The sequence below is a fragment of the Dipteris shenzhenensis genome, chromosome 7 (assembly GCF_047967505.1).
Source record: "Dipteris shenzhenensis isolate YYH24624 ecotype China chromosome 7, Dip_SZ_1.0, whole genome shotgun sequence".
NCBI classification, from domain to species: Eukaryota; Viridiplantae; Streptophyta; class Polypodiopsida; order Gleicheniales; family Dipteridaceae; genus Dipteris; species Dipteris shenzhenensis.
The window spans coordinates 27,906,534-27,924,512 of NC_141602.1; the positions used below are offsets into that span (position 1 = coordinate 27,906,534).

A 17,979-nucleotide genomic window follows, 5' to 3' on the forward strand; every position below is an offset into this window, starting at 1 on the left:
GTCAAAGCAGCATATTGATTAATAAAGCGACGATAGTCTCCTGCTAGATTGACAAATGAGCATATCTGACGTTTGGTTGTTTGTGGGGAGAGCTTAAGGATAGCTTCTACCTTCTCGGGGTCAGGCTTGATGCCCTCGGATGAGACAATATGTCCCACTAACCTCCCTTGAGTAGCTCCAATGGTACATTTATCAGGGTTGAGACTGCCATTCGCATCATTGATCCTTTGGAAGGCCAACCTAACCTTCATGACGTGCTCCTTACGTGCCGAGAATATACAAAAATCATCTATAAACACCTCCAAGAAAACCCCCAAATAAGGAGCAAACACCATCTGCATAAATCTTTGAACGGTAGCATGAGCATTGGTGAGGCCAAATGGCATTACTTTGAATGCAAACGTCCCCCAAAGTGTGGCAAATGTGGTTTTAAGCACATCCTCCTCGGCAATTCTGATTTGATAAAACCCAGAGTAACCATCACAGAAAGTATACATCTCATGACCACTTACTTACCTTCTCAAGAATGAGGTCTTGAAAGGGTAGAGGATGATGGTCCCTCTTGGTGGCCGCATTAAGTTTCTTATAATCGATGCAAACTCGCCACTTGTTATTTTTCTTTGGGGTGACTACCACTGGTGAAACCCATTCAGTATTGTGAACCGGAACAATAAACCCAGCTTCTACAAGCTTCTGCAACTCTGAGCGCAAAGCGTCGGTCTGTAGGGGCCCTAATCTCCGATACTTCTGAGCCCCTCGCTTAGCATAGCTTCAGCTCTATCTTGTGTTCTATGGCAGTCACATGGCAAAGGTGGTGGTAGCTAGTTGCGAAGAGGTTAGGGAAACCTTTGAACATTTCTAGGAACTCATCTTTCTCACTCGGAGTGAGATCTAGAGAAAGCATAGATTCAAGCTGTTGCCTTTTTCGCGGGTGGCGGGGTCGGAGACACCCCCATCATGTAAACTTCTTCCTCTGAGAACTCCTCCCCCCCCGTCTGAATCTTCCATTGACTCAGACACCGAGGATGAGAGAGTATCACTGTCTTGCTCCTCTTCTTTTTCTGGTTCAGTGGCACCTGGTTGCACCGAGATCTTCTCCTTTGAAGTACCAAAAGACATGTGCCCTATCTTCCAATAGCTGACTGCATCACTCTTTCTCAACCACGGTCTCCCGAGTATGGCTGGATATAACTCCTGCCTATATCTTCAATGTCCACTACATAGAAATTGATGGTGGTGGTCAACCCATTGACAATGATGGGTGAATCCTCAATGACTCCCAGGGTGGCGAGTCGTCGACCATCTGCTACCTTGATTCGAGTGGAGGAATGCCTTGTGCATTTCAAATTCAACTTCTTCATGATACAAGGAACCATGATATTACATGCAGCTCCCCCATCAACACACACACTTTTAATACAACAACTATCTATGATGACATCTACTGTATGCGGGTGCCGATCAACATCTTCAGAGATAGAAGAAATATCTCGTACCTTTCCCTTCTTCGTGCTCCTTGTTGAGAGCCCTTGCTGCAGCTCACGTCTCACCTTAGGGCTTAATGCTATTAGTTGAGGAAGCGTGATGCTCAAAGACCGATAAGCAAGGTCTTGAACAACCGAATAGTCTTCTTGCCTTGAGCGGCGGGCTGGAAAATCCGAGGGCGACCACTTACTTCTGGGAGATCTTTTAGTCTTCTCTATTAGTGGGTCTATCATCTCAGCATCTGAGGGCTCAAAGAAGAACACCTTCTACCAGGGGCAGCCTGGTCCATGGTTTGGAGAGAGGTCTGAGGTGGTACGACTTCTCTTCCCAAGGTCAAGGACCTCTACGTCAGAATCCTCGTTGCTTGATTCACCTAGAAGATTCACCCTTGGAATATTGGGACATTCGGTGCAATAATAATCCTTCTGGTGGCACTCGTAGCACACAACATTGGCACATTCTCTTGGAGGACGATTGGCTTGATTTATGATGTCCACCATCTCAAGCATTCAGGGCCTTGGCAAGGTCATTGACTCCAGGTTCTTTAGCAGAAGGGGCCAGGGGAGTAGGAAGGAGGGAGGCTTGTGGGCGAGGCTGGAAAAATCTTCTAGGCAGAGGGTGAGGATATACACCTTGTTGAGGGTAAGCATCTAAAGGAGGACCATACATTTCAGGTGGAGGCGGTGGATACATTCCTGATGGGGGATGGGGGTATGCCCCTAAGTTGGACCCCCCAAGTTGTTGCAAGAATTGAGGGGGTTTCGAAGAGACAACCGTCTTCTTTGAAGCGGGGTTAGACTGAACTTTGTCAAACTTTTGAGCAATCTCTTGTGCTCGTACCATGGTCACTGGATTCTCCCATTTAAGCTTCAGACAGAATTCATCACTTGCTCCTGCTAGAAGGTAGCCCAACACATGCTGAGTCATTCCAACTCGAAATCCGGCGTTGTCCTCCTGCATGGCAATTAACTAATCTAGGAGCACAACCGCTCGATCTACATATCGACGCGCCGTCTCACCTTCTGATTGCTTCAGGTTTGCCACTTGCAGGTACACATTCTCCAGCTTCTCTTCTTTGCCGAAATACTCGATCATAGCTACTGTCAACCTCGGCCAACTTTGGTGAATGTCCTTGGCCTCTGCTTCTCATACCACACTTGAGCCAAACCCTCTAGAAATGTGGGAAGAACCAACAACCATCTATCTTCAGTAAGAAAGTTGAGAGAAACACAATGGCGCTTGAAGGCCACAAGATACTCGTTTGGATTTTCTTCAACACGACCATAGAACATAGGAATGTCAGCCATGCTTGGAAAAGAGGAGGGGATCGAAGAATACAGTGAAGGAGAAAATACAAGATTATGTATTGATAATAGAGAGTGGAATTTTAAAATAGAAGTGCGGGGACGAGACTTCTAGAAAGCAAATGTAAGCTGAAAACGGAGTATTGGGAGTGGTGCGATATTCCATACAGGAGGAGTCGACGGCGAAGAAGAGTTCGTAAACAACTTTTATAGCTGACATCATTGCGGAAGATTGGTGGTACGGCGTCGCATCAAGTTGTTCACAAAGCAAAAAGGAAAGCCATTACCATGGTAAGAAGATGCAGGCTTGCACATCACCTTCCGAATCCTCAAGCTCTTGTAGTCTCCATGAGATTTCTTCTAGCAAGGTGAGGTGAGGTTCGACATTTTCATTCCTTTGAAGAGGTATCTCCTTTTGATTCACAGGATACCCGTGCTAGTGAGTCGGCGATGCTATTCTGAGTTCTTGGAATATGCTTTACTTGAATCTCTTCAAAGTTTTGACAAAGCTGTGTAGCATGTTGATGATGGCCTGTCAAGGCTTCACTTCTCTCTTTCCACTCACCGCTCACTTATCGACATACCATTTGTGACTCGCCGCGTATCTCTAGCTAAGTGATTTGATGTTCTTTGGCTTTTTGCAAGTCAAAAATGAGTGTGGAGTATTCGGCCTGATTGCAAGTGTGCTGCCACAGGACTGCCATACAAAAACTTTTCTCCGTCGGGTGAAGTCAAGGTCACTCCTATCGCCGTTGCTTTTGTCGAAGGTCTATAAGCACCATCAAAGTGTAGACCCAAGCCGACGTCATATATGCACGAAGACACGTACATCCCAAGTCTCCCAATAATCTAGGATTGGGAGGATGAGTGTATGAGGGAAAGCCAAAACCTAAGCAACGCGTTCTGACTCGAATAAGCTCACAATTTTCTGTTGAAATTTCACTTTATATCCGAACAAAATTACGACATGAAGTTCATGATGCGAAACAAAAGATTGATTAGGAACAAATGGGTTCCGAGGACAGAACATCTTAACCATACAAATGCATGTTATTACATAAAAATTCTGAGAACCCTAGCTCCTTGGCATAATCATAGTAATAGCTCCTTGGCTTTTCATACACCTTGACCTTTTTCTTGAACACTCTTTTCTTCTTGACCTTTAAAGGGACAAAGTTAGATGAACAACTAGATTTTGGCATTTTGTCGGTCGCTTGAGAGAATTCTCTAGAAGAGACTCACTTTTCACGCGTCTTCTCCGTCTAGGAGAAATACTTTCTAATTCTGACCAGCCAGTCGTGAAGAGCCCGGAGAACTGAACACTTCTCCTTTTTGCCGCACCATGAAATTCCACCTCAGCAAAAAGATACGGCCCCCAGAACCTTTGTTGCCATAGAGGATGTGAGATGCAAAGCAGGGAGGAGGCAGTGAGGAAGTGACGGGCACGAAGCGCGATGGAGTAGATAGCGAGGCGGGCAAACACGACGCGCAAAGCGCGGAGGCGACAGCACGAGCGGAGGTAGCAGTGGGATCGACGACGACGGCACGCAAGTGCAAGCGATAGACGCAGGTGGCGACGACAGCATGATAGACAACAGCGCGCAAGCAGTGCACAAACAACGACAACAGACGCAAGTGACGTAGGCTTGGGACAGTGCTCGATGGCAAGCGTAGGTGACAACGACGCGAATAGCGTTGGAAGTAGCGACAACAGTAGGATTGGCGACAACGTGACGGATGCGACACGGATGGTGAGATGCGGGACACGACGCCCGATGGCAACGCAACGCGAATGGCGAGATGTACGATAGTACGAATGGCGAGACAGAGAGACACGACACCCGAGAACGACGCACGAAAGAGAAGGTGACATCGCGCACAGCGCCTGATGACAACACACATATGGCGAGGCGACGACACGATGCGAGACAGAGGAGGTGAGAGAGAGAGAGAATGCGAGTGAGAGAGTGGGGAGAGGGAAAAGGAGAGGGAGGAAATCTAGAGAGAGAAAGTTAAAATTAAAGAGAGGAGAGAGGAGAGAGGAGACAGAGAGGGAAGAGGAGAGAAAAGGAGGTGGAAAGACAGAATTTGCACAAGAGAACTACCAAGTTGTTGAAGGTGACATGATCCATACATGGAGATTCGAATCCCAACAACCACACCAATTCTATTAACTAGAAAAGAAATCAAGGCATGAGACTAGACGCTAGGCATGGCGACGATCGAGGGCCATGGGAGAAAGGAAACGTGAGAGAAGAAGCATTAACATGGGTGGAAAAAAGGGATTAATAGGAGTGGGAATGAAGAGAGACCATGGCACAAAGAGAAAGGGAGAGGGGGAAGAGGAGCATGTACATGATGGGAGGTGGAATATAGAGATGGAGACATAAGGGAAGAGAGTCATGCTTTATTTGAAAGGAAGGATGGGAGAAATCAAAATACTAGCATGGTGGCTTTACAAGAATAAGCGTGTCTCATCAAGGAATAGCCCCCTCCTTTTATAGCCAAGAGAGGGGGTCTCTCCCAATAAATGCATCCTCTCACATGCATGGTGTGTGTGGAGGAATCTCCCATGTGGGCTAAGTGGGTACACACTCTCAATTGTGTGCGACAACCCTTTGCCTCATTTTTTTACATAAATCAAACTCCATATCCCAAGTCTAACATACTCCCTTGGTCTCTTCTCAATTTTATAATACATTCAACATCTAGGAGGACAAGTGGAGGGTTGGCACAAGGAATCTTGCCACCTCATCCTACCTTTTTTATTATTTAACTTGCATTCTTAGACTATCTACACCTCCCCCACATGGGCCTATCCTATATGGAGTGAATAATCCAATATAATATCCATCTCCACCTATTTTATATTACTTCTCCCATGGTCCTTGGGCCATGTCTCACTAGATGCAGGCATGGGACCTCCTAGGTGGAGGGGTGGCATATGGAAGAACCATGCCACCTTAACATTTTATAATATTACTACTATGGATTATGTACAACACACCTATGGATCCTCTTACGTGGAAGAGTGACACATGGTCATGCCCTGCCACCTCAACCCTGGGCTCTATGCACACAATATTTTATTATACTATTGCCACACATACAAGCACACACACATATTTATGCCTTTTACCTTGGTCAAATTTATCCATAACATCACCCACAAGTATATGTAGAGAATAGGAAAGAGAATTAAGTATGGCAACTGAAAAAAAGTCTATATGGATTAAAGCAAGCACCCAAAAATTGGTACAGTAGAATTAATAAGTATTTTACTGATCTTGAATATGCAAATGCAATGCAATTCATACACTCTACTACAAAGTTCAAGGGAAAGACATCATCATTGCACTATTTTATGTATATGATATGATAGTAATAGGAAGCGATGACAATTTTACGTCACAATATGCAAACAAGACTTATTTGCAAAGTTTGACATGAAGGATCTAGGACTCGTGCATTAGTGTCTTGGAATCGAATTTTGGAGAGACACAGATAGAAAATTCATGAATCACCACAAGTGCTGAAAAAGTTACATATGTAAGACTCCAAGAGTTCTACCACTTACATGGAATAAAATATAAGCTGACCATATGAAGAACCACTTGTTATAAATAACTCATTGGCTCTTTAATATATCTGACAATCATAAGGCCAAATATGTGTTATGCCATTAGCTCATTGGCACAATCTATGCCAAATGCAAAACAAACAAACTTGGAACACTCCCAAAAGAGTCTTAAGCTACATAAGAGATATGACTTACTAGACAGCTTGAATAGAATCTAGAGATAGCCATATCGATTTGCATGGTTATTGTGACATCACTACATCGGTGCTAATAACTCAAGATGACCAACCAAAGTTATATTGAACAAGGAATAATTTCATGATTATCCATTAAATAACCAACAATGTGTCTGTCTTCTACAAAAGCCGAATACACAGCCCTTACCACAATCTCAAAAGATTATTATAAAAAACACATTGCTTGAATCCAGTGTATAATATATTGAAGGATAAAATATATTGATATCAACAAACATTTCATGAGAGAGAGAGTGCTACTTAGTGACATCATATGTAGCATTGTTAACAAAAAAGATAATTTTGGAGGTATCTTTATCAAACCACTTAGAAAGAAGCTTTTCAAGAAACACTGACAAGATCATGGTTTGACTCAAAGGAAGGGCATCCCCACTAAAGGGGATTGATGGAGCGTAATGTGAAGTACTTCTTTAAATTATCATCTTAAGGAAAGGCCTACTTCATGACTTTAATCTTAAAGAAAGGTGTTGAAGAGAAATCTCAAGATCAATGTGCAATATTAAGATGCACTAACACTTGAGGGTGCTAGAATAGCTCTAGGATTTCTGTGCCCTAACCCTAAACCTAAATGAATACATATTTTAAAACATTGGAAACTCCTTTTGGCACATGCATTAATCGACGTCCTCTTCAAAACTTAGTTTTATAAACACTCGAAACTCCTTTTGGCACATGCAATTGATCGGCGTCCCCTTCAAGATTTCATTTCATCGTGATGTGTGCTGTCAATAGTTAGAAACTTGGATTGGCTTTTAAAATTATGTCTAAGTCTTAACCCAAGGCTCTGAGACCTTCCATCTCCTCCCTCCATTTCCTTAACCATATCCTGAAGTTACCTCGTCTTTTCATCTCCTCGTCACTCAAAGCATGCTTCTTATCTTTCCATCTCCTCCCTGCTCTCAAAGCCTCCATCTAGAACCTCCTTCTTTGTGACATGTGACAAGCTCTTGTTCACGTGTCCTTTTTTTCCAAATTAATAGGTTAAAGAAAAGAAGATAATGAGGTCATCGACGATGTAGACACAGACAATAGTGACGACTATTTTGGTAGGATGGACACTGCATGGGACCGAGTAGTAGTACCAAGGATAGCACCGTCGATCATGGAGGCATGGCAAATGCAATGGTAGAGGCAACAGAGATTGATGTAAAGCAATGGGTGCTGCAACTATTAATGCAGTGTATGCGTTAAGATGAGCAACTAGTGGTGGTGTTTGGAGTTGTATGTAGTTGCAGCAAGTGTAGCACCGACGGGTGCACCATGAAAGGCAAAGATCTGGCTTTGGACAAGCGACCGTAGGTCAACAGAGTCAGGCGTAACAAGGCATAGTTGACTGTGGGTGCCGAAGGCAGGTACGTGGTGCTATTGGTAGATACGGCGTGGGAGCCAATAGAGGAGACAGCAGATCGTGCATCACTGGATATACGAGCATCTATATACGACATCACATCTTTTTCCTACTGCCATCAATTTTGCTATTTCCATAACTAAGCAAAAGGTTCAAGCTTAAAGCAAATTTCGTAAATCAATCCTTTAAGGCTACTGATAATATTATTGTAGGAAAAAATTTTTTCATTCAAGCTGTCTTAGTGGATTCATGGATGCGTCAATTTACAAGCAAAAACCTATGAGCGAGTTTATCCAAGCGTGTTTTTCAAGAGATTTAAAAAATTGCATTTCTTTAGGAAACACGATTTTTACACTTTTATTTTCACTAGAACTGGATCCCTTTATCATAAAAATATACGGAATTGTCACTCATTCAATTCTACATAACACAAATTTTCTTCTTCATAGACATCCTTTCTACCCCTATTACTACCTTTAAAAAGTGTTGAAAAATAATTCCTTTAAGAAACATCCCTCATAATCACTCTTAATGTAATAATATTATACATATATAATTACTCATCAAACACATTTATACCAATATGACAAGAGCTTTCTAGTGTTTTAATAGCATAAATAACAAGATATTTATGGATATGTTTCTAAAGAAGTTTAAATTACTACAAATAAGCATTAACTTGGGCATATATATCACTCTCATAAAATACATGTAGTATTTAATACTATATATGCAATATTTTCCAAAGTATAATCCCATAGATGTACTCAAATGGGACATTCCAATCAATTTGAATGGCTGAATGACTATATTTGGACATTCCATGTGAAAGTTATGCCACTTTTAAAAGTGTTGTCCATGGTAGTTTCGCCAGCAAAACTACCTTGGAAGACCTACTTCAAAGGGGTTTCGCTGGCAAAACTACCTTGATGGCTTGCTTCAATGAGGTTTCTTTGGATAAACCCTTTCATGAGGCTAGGTTGACAGAGGGTTTTCAATGTCACCCCCTATTAAGTAAAACTCGTAAGAAGGATCATAAGGGAATTTTCATAGAGAAGTCTAATGTACATGTGGGTTTCTTCAAAAGCCATTCCATTATGTTACTCACCATTCCTAAAGATTCATGTAAATATTTGAGTATAAAATAGGCATTGCTATAATAGTTTGCATATTTTTAAGTGAAACTATGTTTTGTTCCGATCTATTATTGTCATGTTTTTACATAGTTGGAAGCTTTTTTTAATCTTCACTCGGACACTCGAAAAATGCTCATCCCCGTGGATTCATCTATATATATGTATATCAAAACTAGAATGCTTGGTCAGCTCCTAAGTATATGGGCTAACAGCTATGTAAGTAGCTAATAATAGGTCAGTTGATCTAACGGGTTCGAAAGTGCCACATGGCTTCGCACGATTTTAGAGTTTCATAAAACGCTCTAGTGCTGGCCAAGTAAACACCTAAATTCGTACTTTAAAATATAAACTAGGTGAAGATATTCAGACCGAAAACCAAATCTTCACACTCAACAACTTCATTTCATTTGCTACTGCAAATGCATGGAATTTGCAGTTTGTATTGAATACACATTCTTCAAGGGCCTTCTTTTCCAGTTATTTAGTTCAGTTCTGCTTCTGTTGGTTGCTGCACTGATGAAAGTGAAAACACATGGAAATTTTATTAAATTCTACGTCTATTGTCTAGCCGGGGCTTCTTCTCAGGATTACCCACTAATTGAGTTGTACATTCACGTTGTTCAACGTTAAGTTGCCTCTCATTAAGGGTTTTCAATGATTTGGAAGGTATCCCCCCAGATACCAGACCACTACTTTCAATCTGTCATAGAAATCAAAGAAGATGAATTCAGAGAATTACTAAACGGTTTATCATATAGCACCAGAACTGGAGAAAGCTAGCTCTTACTTGGTGCATTTTTTGTCGCACTGCCTGAACTGTTGCATTCATTGACGCAGAAGGAAAATACTGCATAAGGAAGACAAAGGCTTCTCATCACCAGTCCATTATGAACATCAAAATCATCAGGAAACATCATAATACATTAAACCCTTGTGATGAGTTATTTCTGCTCTACATGATTTAATCATTTGAGCACTCTATGCAAGAACATACCCGCACGTTGGGAGCTCCTGAGATTGGCAATGTCTGCTTCGGCATATCCTATTAGATGCACACAAGTGTGCTTAAGGTTAGAGTTCTCAATATGCTATTCTAAAACAAAAAATTGATGTGAGTCAGCTGAGTTCTATGTGGCGTAAAATCTAAAATATTTGGAAACAAGTGATTGCTTTACCATAGCCTTGCCAAAAGAATGTCGAGTCATGCATGTATAAAACGGCATTGACTACAGAGGCTTAAGCAAAGGAAAAATGGATACTGCGACTTGCCTTTGGCGGCAAGTGCCAAGGCCAAAGTGGATCCATAATCATTTCTGATATTACAAAAGATCCCGGTGTGCCTTAACATGAGTGTCTCTTACATAGCATCAATTTTGTCTCCTCCAAATCTCAGCAAAATTATTTTTTCAATTGAAATACCTGATTTTGTGCGGGCATACTTCGGGATTTAGGCATATGTAGTCCACACTCCTCCCTGCCATATAACACTAGTGTAAGAAATATTCACATTTCCAACTCCCTTCATGCTCAAAGACAATGGTTGTGTGAGTCCAGGAAGCGAAATGGCATGATATGAATGAGAAGGGAGCATGCTGTATGTTTCTTGAATGAACTGTGTTTTGCTGACAGCTACCTTCATGATTGTTAACTGATTTGCTGTATTCTATTCACAGCTTAGTCTATAAAACTGTTCTTGTACTGAACTTCAAATTTGCTGCTGTAAAAGGTCTTTCTTCATACTAAGCTTTGGACGTAATCCAAGTTCTTTCAGATTTGCAAAGCAACAAGAAGCCTTCTGTTTGATGTCCTCTAAAGAATCACCATGCACAGACCATTTCAACCTTGCATACATGAATCCTTTTTCATCCATTTTGTTTAATGTGAAAACAAGCTCTCCAAGAGCAGTATTACTACAACCAATCAAGATTTTGCAGTAGTACTATAGATCTAGAAATTATCAATAGATTGCTAAAAAAATACGAAAGGTTCAAGAAACAGGGAAAACTTCCTCCACAGCCTTGCTACAGAGGGAAGGAATAGACGTAGGTAATAGATCACATTTGACTTTATAAGCAGACTAGTCACTAACCAGCCTTCTATCACACAATGGAAATTTGTTCCTTTTAATGCTGTTTCCAGTCTTTAATGGCATGTGCAAAGAGGGATGCTACAGGTGCTGAATTTAAAAACCTGAGTCTTATGAGTTCATGACAATTTACTACATTCATCAATGTCAACAGTATCTGAGCTTGTGAGAGCAGATAATGTCATTTGTACATGCCACGGTGGTTTCATTCAACATCATCTTTGCAATCTGAATTGTGCGAAAGTGACTATATTAAATTCAATCACAGTAACCATCAAGAAAAGCACGATGTAGTTAGCACATCTCCTTACAAAAATGGTGGTTTTGACTGAGGAAAGATTGGAAACTGGCTCATCGGCTCCAAGACAGGATCAGTTCGCCCTAGGTTCTGCAAGGGTGCTTGTCTCAAACCGTCCCTCTTCTCTGCTGAAGTAAAGAAGTAGCACAGACCAATGATCTAAAATAAGTATGAAGCTGCACAGAAACATGAAAAAGCACTATGACAAGTAAAGTATGAAGATAATGCTAAGTATATAATAAGATAAGAGTAGTTGAGTTGTGAAAAACGCTCGATTGTGCATGGATGATTCATAATAGCATACTTCAAAATGACAGAATACATGAACGGTGGAAATCCTGTTCGTACGCTTCCAATCACTCAGACGTTGAGAAATCAAAACATCTAGAAAGACGAACCCTCTCTAGACTCTCAGACGGGCCTTCCACGAACAGGGTTGTATCATCTGAGAGTCAAACAACACACCTTCGAGACCCAAGATCAATTGACATATGCCACTTGGTTTTACCACAGGCTCTGAGGAGCTCCAACTATGGGACATTGACCTTAGCTTCCATTGAATTCCCTGAGTGCAAATTGCGAGATACCTAAGTTGTCACGTGGGACTAGATATTTCAACAGAGCAGCAGATTTCCCCAGTGTTAGAGAGCGTCGTTCAATGCAACAATGCTCTCTAACACTGGGGCAATCTGCTGCTCTGTTGAGATATCTAGTCCCATGTGACAACTTAGGTATCTCGCAATCTAGAGATGCAAAGAAGGGGGATGTTGGGAAAGCTCATGGTCAGGGATTTGGATCTAGGCTCCAAGTCTTGGAAGCTCCTGCTATGCCATGGGCTTCAAAGGAACACAATAGTGGCAGCAATCTTACCAATGGATGTTCATAGAGGCCTCCCTCACATGGAAGAGGTGGCTACCAATGCGAAGCTTGATGAAAGTGTGTCGGCATCTCTCAAATAGCCTTAGTTGGGCTAGCCCCTAGGGCAAGGATGATTTCGATTGATAGCCCTTGAACTGGCCCCCAGAGTTTAAGACCAAGAGGGTCGTATGTTGGGGCAGCATATGCATATTCGGTGGGCAAATTAAGAGAGTGGGCAAGGAGATCCTTAGGGACATTGAGTAAGCTACCCTAGCACCTCAAGGAGAGTTTGAGTGCACTCGCCCATCTAAGAGGAGCCAAAAGCAAGATTCAAGAGATTTGAGGGGGCCATCTCAAGGATGTGGTGGGAGGGGCTTGGTAGGTCCCCTCTCCAAGATAGGCAGGTTTTGGGGATTTCAGATGTTATTTGGGCAGTCATGTCACTTTATGAGAGCGTTGCATGCATACTACATGCTGCACAGGGCATGTTTGAGGAGTTGAGTAGCACCATCGATGTGAAATAGGGATGCCCATTGTCCCCCGCCCTCTTCGGTCTTCACGTTGATGAGTTGGAATCCTTTGTGGACACACTATGAGGGCATGGTTTGCCACTAGCAAAGACTTTAGTCCATATCCTGCTCTATGCAGATGATGTTATCCTAGGTCTACACAGCCATTTGGTGGCGTTATAGGCATTTCGTGACAGCCGGCACGTGAATGTCAATCTTGGCAAGACCAAGATTATATCTTCAAAACAGTGACGCCCATCTCCGCCCAATTCATTCACCTTCATGGGGGCAGAGGTCCAGATTTTCACATCATATGTATAGCTTGGGTGCACTTTCGCAAGACCTTGTTCAACATGAGACCAACGGCTCAAGCTAGGCTAGCCATAGTACGTGTGTCACTACCAAGATTAGGAAAGAGGTTTCCAAGCACACTTTCAGCATATACACACGAAATCCCTCCTCTTTGACTACCTAGTCATATGTAGAAGCCGGATTTCACAAGATTTAAGGGGCTGGATTTGAGAGGCTACATGTCATAATGCTCTCTTGCATGATCCATGGGAAGAGGTGCACACCGCATGACACTGCACTGGCCGAGCTTGCAATCCGTCCCATGCATAAAGACCTCTCATTCCAAATCATCACATAGTTGGACACGGTCCAGGCATATGGCAAGACTAACATGGGCATACAAAGGCTACCATGGACGGCCTGCACATCCTCTATGCAGCTAGCAGTCGATGCAGATATGAGTTGTTGGTATCCACAACCCACCAAATGGTTCCATGCTCGAGGCATATCCATTGATCATCTCCCTCCATATCAGTACTCCTTGCATCACGACTGACAAGATAGAAGATCCATTGCGTTATCACGGATGATTGGTGGCAAGTTTAAACTCAGCATACATGGGTCTTCCCGATACAGGCGCATGCCATTGAGGTTGATTTCATTCAGGCACCAGGATATTTGCACATACGTCTATTACATGCACTATGGATAGCCATGGGCCAACTTCTTCGAACATCATCACTTCACGTATGGGGAGCAGACAAGTGGGTTTGCTTGACTTTGGATTAGACCCCCTCAAAGTACCAAAGATAGATTCAGTAGAGCTTTGGATATGAGGCACTTAAGAGGATGCACCAAATGTGACATGACACTTATTACAGATGGGAGCAATGCACAGCTTGATCATATATAACGGTCTTCATAGATGGCCATTATCCAAAGGGCTCGCTTGTTTCCCACATCGAGGGGGAACGAGTACCGTGGACTACCTGATGGGGTCCCCAACTTTTGTGTCGCATGACTTTACTGTACCTCCCTCCCCACTCGGCCCTAGCCACTCCTATTTGACATTTAGCATCTCCACTATAAAAAAACTGCAGGACAGGACCCTTCTACCCCCATCCGTGTCAAGATGCACTTTGACCATGCCCTTGATGAGCCACTTGTCCCATCAGCTACTGACCTCCCTTGGAGAGGAGATAATATAGACCTCGCCCATGCTTCAAGCACTCTACTATCAGTGGTTCAGAATGCTGTCGCCAGATCCTTCCCACGACTCGATCCGTAGCATGCTCCCTACATGGGAAGATGCCCCAAAACCCATGATTTGATGATAAGTGCAAACAAATGAGATCTCGCGTCATACGTCAACAAGACTTAGGACACAATCTTCACAAGTACCTTCACAAGTGAAGGAACCCAAAAGTACATTCACAAGTGAAGGGACCCAAAGGTATCTTCACAAGTACCTTCACAAGTGAAGGGACCCAAAGGTACCTTCACCAATGAAGGGACCCTCATGTATAAATCTCTCTCTATGGAATGAAGATCCCACTCTTGAGTGGCTTTGTGTTCAGTACAACTTTGTTGTTCTTGCGCAAATCGTCTCCAAGTGTCCATGCTTTCTCACGCTATTGTGTTCTAGCATGCTCTCACTCTTGCACTCCTCCCTCCTCCTCTTTCCCCCTCCCTCCTTCCTCCTCCTCTTTCCTCCTCCCTCCTCCTCCTCCTTCCTCCCTCCTCCTCCTCCTCCCTTCTTCCATGAGACATGATATGAGTCAGTCACATGGAGAGCACGATTGGAGTGAAGCAAGGTTGCCCCTTCTTATCGACACTCTTTGGGTTCTACATTGACGAGATCATGAACTTCATTGATCGCCTAGGAGGTAAGGGAACATTGCTTTCTGGTTTGATGATACAGATATTGTTAAATGCTCATGACATAATCCTCATATCCTCTTCAACAGCAAGCCTACAGAGACATCTGCAGGCCCTAGAGTTGATTTGTAGGGAGAAAGACTTGACAATCAACCTTGGCAAGACCAAGGATATGATCTTCAACACTTCACGAGCAGTCACAGCTTCACTTACTGGTAGAGCCAGCGGAGATTGTGCATTCATACACTTATCTCAAGGTAGTTTTCATAAGGCCAGTTTTCACGATGATTCATGCAGCCAGGGCACGGCTTACACAAGGACAGGGAGCTCTAGCCATACTAAAGCAACAATGCTTTCAAGCACACTTCTAGAACCCTCCAACAAGGGATGGCTGTTTGATACACTAGTGAAGCCAACAGCCATGTATACACCCCCTTCTGGGGGAGTTGGATGAACATGCTGAAGAAGTTCGATGAGGGGTTTGAAGAATGCTTCCATTTAGATTCCTTGGGGGAAGTAACAGACACTGGCTTGGCAAATTTTTCAAGGGAACCTGCTTCAAAAGAATGCTAAAACCGTGGATTTTTTAATATCTTGGCCTTAATAAAATCTTCAACAAGGTCATCAACGGTACCTCAGGCTCCTTCTTGCTGGGCGGCCTAGTATTCAAACTTCCATGCTCTCCTGATCCTACCATCAAAACAGGCTGTTCAGAATTTCGAATTCATTCCTGGAGAGCAAAAACACAATCTGTTCGCACATCTAGATGGGTCAAATCATTCCCCCAAAGTTGGCAATCAGTTAGGGCAAGGACCTGACTTTGCTGGCCGCACTATGAAACTGATTCACAACTGTACCAGGGGTTCTCCCCCCTATAGGAACAAGGGCAAAATAAATTAGTTGCACCCTGCCTGTATCTGGCTGCTCTTTTGGGCTTCGATTGCTTGCATGGAAGATGTTCTCAGCCTGAAATCGTTACCACCAGGGCTGGCCTCCCAAAGGTTTTTATTTGAGAATTCAATAGTTTGCTACAAAATTCAGCTCTCACAGAGCGTAGAGAAGAAGCTAGAGCAAATCGCAGAATACAAAAGAGCAGCTGCTCTCAAAAACGCCTTCTAAATAGTAGAGGTGAGTTCCTTCTAATTGGCATAGTTCCAACTAAAAATAGCAATTTCGAATGTGTGGCTCCTCTAGCACTTAGGACGTCCACTTTTGCATGCCTTTCCCAATTAAAATGTGGGAATTTTAGCCCTCTTCAAGCACCTGCCACAAATAAAACACCACCAAACACATTTCACCCATGAAAGATTAGCCAATGCATGCATTCTAATTTTCTAGACTAATCATAGTCCTTTGTGGGCGTTCGCCACAGCTCTCGGGCACTCGCACCGCCAGCAACAAGCACAGAGTCCGCACCTCCAACAGCACAGCTCTTGGGTCAACAGCGCCGCCAGCAACTCCGTACTCGTGCCCCAGTTTGTCTACTTGCACCTCATTTCGTCCTCAAGGTTGCCTTAGCTCGCAAGGTCCCAGTTTGCAGGCCATTACCTTCTGCTCACAACAACAAGTTTAATTTACCTCCGCTCGAGGGTTCTTCCGATATGACTAGCACAGAGTGGCCCAGCCTCTCTTTGAAATCCCCCTCGAACCTCCCTCTACCCCAATGACTCCAGCCAACAAGACTTGATACATTGCCACTCGAGGGGTTCTTCAAATATTGCTAGCATAGAGTGGCCCAGCCTCTCTTCGAAATCCCCCTTGAAACCTCCCTCTACCCCAACGACTCCGGCCAACAAGACTCGATACGCTACAGTTGCAGCTAGGACACCATCTCCTTATGCGCATATGTTCGATCGTGGAGGTCTAATGATACCCATCCTTGGTCAACATGAACATATTTTTTATCTACAGTGGAGGTAAGAAAGAAAGAAAGAAGTTTATTAAAGTCTTCGGAAGACTGATGGGTCTATGAGACTATGAAAAACCTGGTACAAACGAGCTGTGGTGGTGGAGCTACTAAACGAGCATCCACACCAATGCAAAATGCAGAAAATGCAGAATGGTAGTACTAAGTCCAAAGTACAACATAGTCATGTCGGTGGTCGACTATATATCAATCTCATCATCATCATCATCATCATCATCATCACGACATCAGGGTGGGTGAGGCAATGGGGGCATGAAATCAGCGGTAGAGTGTTGTCGGCCACTCAAAGGTGCAGCCTTGGCACGTCTCCTGGTCATAGCTCTGCGTCTAACTAGGGCTACTGTGACCCCTGTCGGTTGGGCCCCGACTCTAAACAGGGAGGGGATGTCCCCAAGTGTGATCTGTGTGTCAACCCTCTGTTTGAGCTGGCAGGTCACAGGCTTCGAGTCACAGTCATGTCGAGGCCTCGTCTCGTGGGGGTCCATGTGATCTAACTGAAAAAACTCCGTGATAGAGCTCTGAAAGGGATCAACCAAGGAAGCAGTCTGAACCTGTCTCCGTGCTCGAAGTATCCTCTCGCGGTGTCTGAGTACCTCATAAATGAAACCTACCAAACATCATTGGTCTGGGTAGGAGAAAGAAAGAAATAAATAAATTTTATTAGAGTCTTCAGAAGACCAATGGGTCTATGAGACTGAAAGAAAACCTTATACAAATCACAGTAAGGGTGGAGCTACTAAAACGAGCATCATCACCCGTGTTGAATCCTAAGTCTGATCATACATAATCAAATACATCTGGGTGTGACAATGAAAAGAAAAAAGACTGGAGCGGAGCGGAATCCTCCATATGTCATGTCGCCCTGGCTGGTGCATAACCGGTGATGGGACGCTGGCATCCATCAAGGGGTGCCGTGCGTCTCGATCTCCTGGAGGAGGCTCAACGCAAGACCAGAGCCACCATGACTCCCATGGGATGTATCCCGGGTCGAAACAATGACGGGAGGTCCCCGAGAGTGATCT

The 17,979-nt window shown here is 43.5% G+C and overlaps 1 protein-coding gene across 2 annotated transcripts in view; it reads right to left on the reverse strand.

Moving 5' to 3' along the window:
- Positions 1-9,472: 9,472 nt before the first annotated feature.
- LOC147900184 (uncharacterized) overlaps positions 9,473-17,979 on the reverse strand; it is a 108,048-nt gene continuing 99,541 nt past the window's right edge. For both annotated transcript variants that reach the window (XM_087377373.1, XM_087377372.1), the window contains 5 exons: positions 11,508-11,622; positions 10,530-10,584; positions 10,105-10,152; positions 9,898-9,957; positions 9,473-9,810 (listed from right to left, as the gene is read on the reverse strand). In XM_087377373.1, the coding sequence (XP_087233499.1) occupies positions 9,655-9,810; positions 9,898-9,957; positions 10,105-10,152; positions 10,530-10,584; positions 11,508-11,622 (434 nt within the window). In that variant the 3' untranslated portion in view covers positions 9,473-9,654. The remainder of the gene's footprint in view (positions 9,811-9,897; positions 9,958-10,104; positions 10,153-10,529; positions 10,585-11,507; positions 11,623-17,979) is intronic.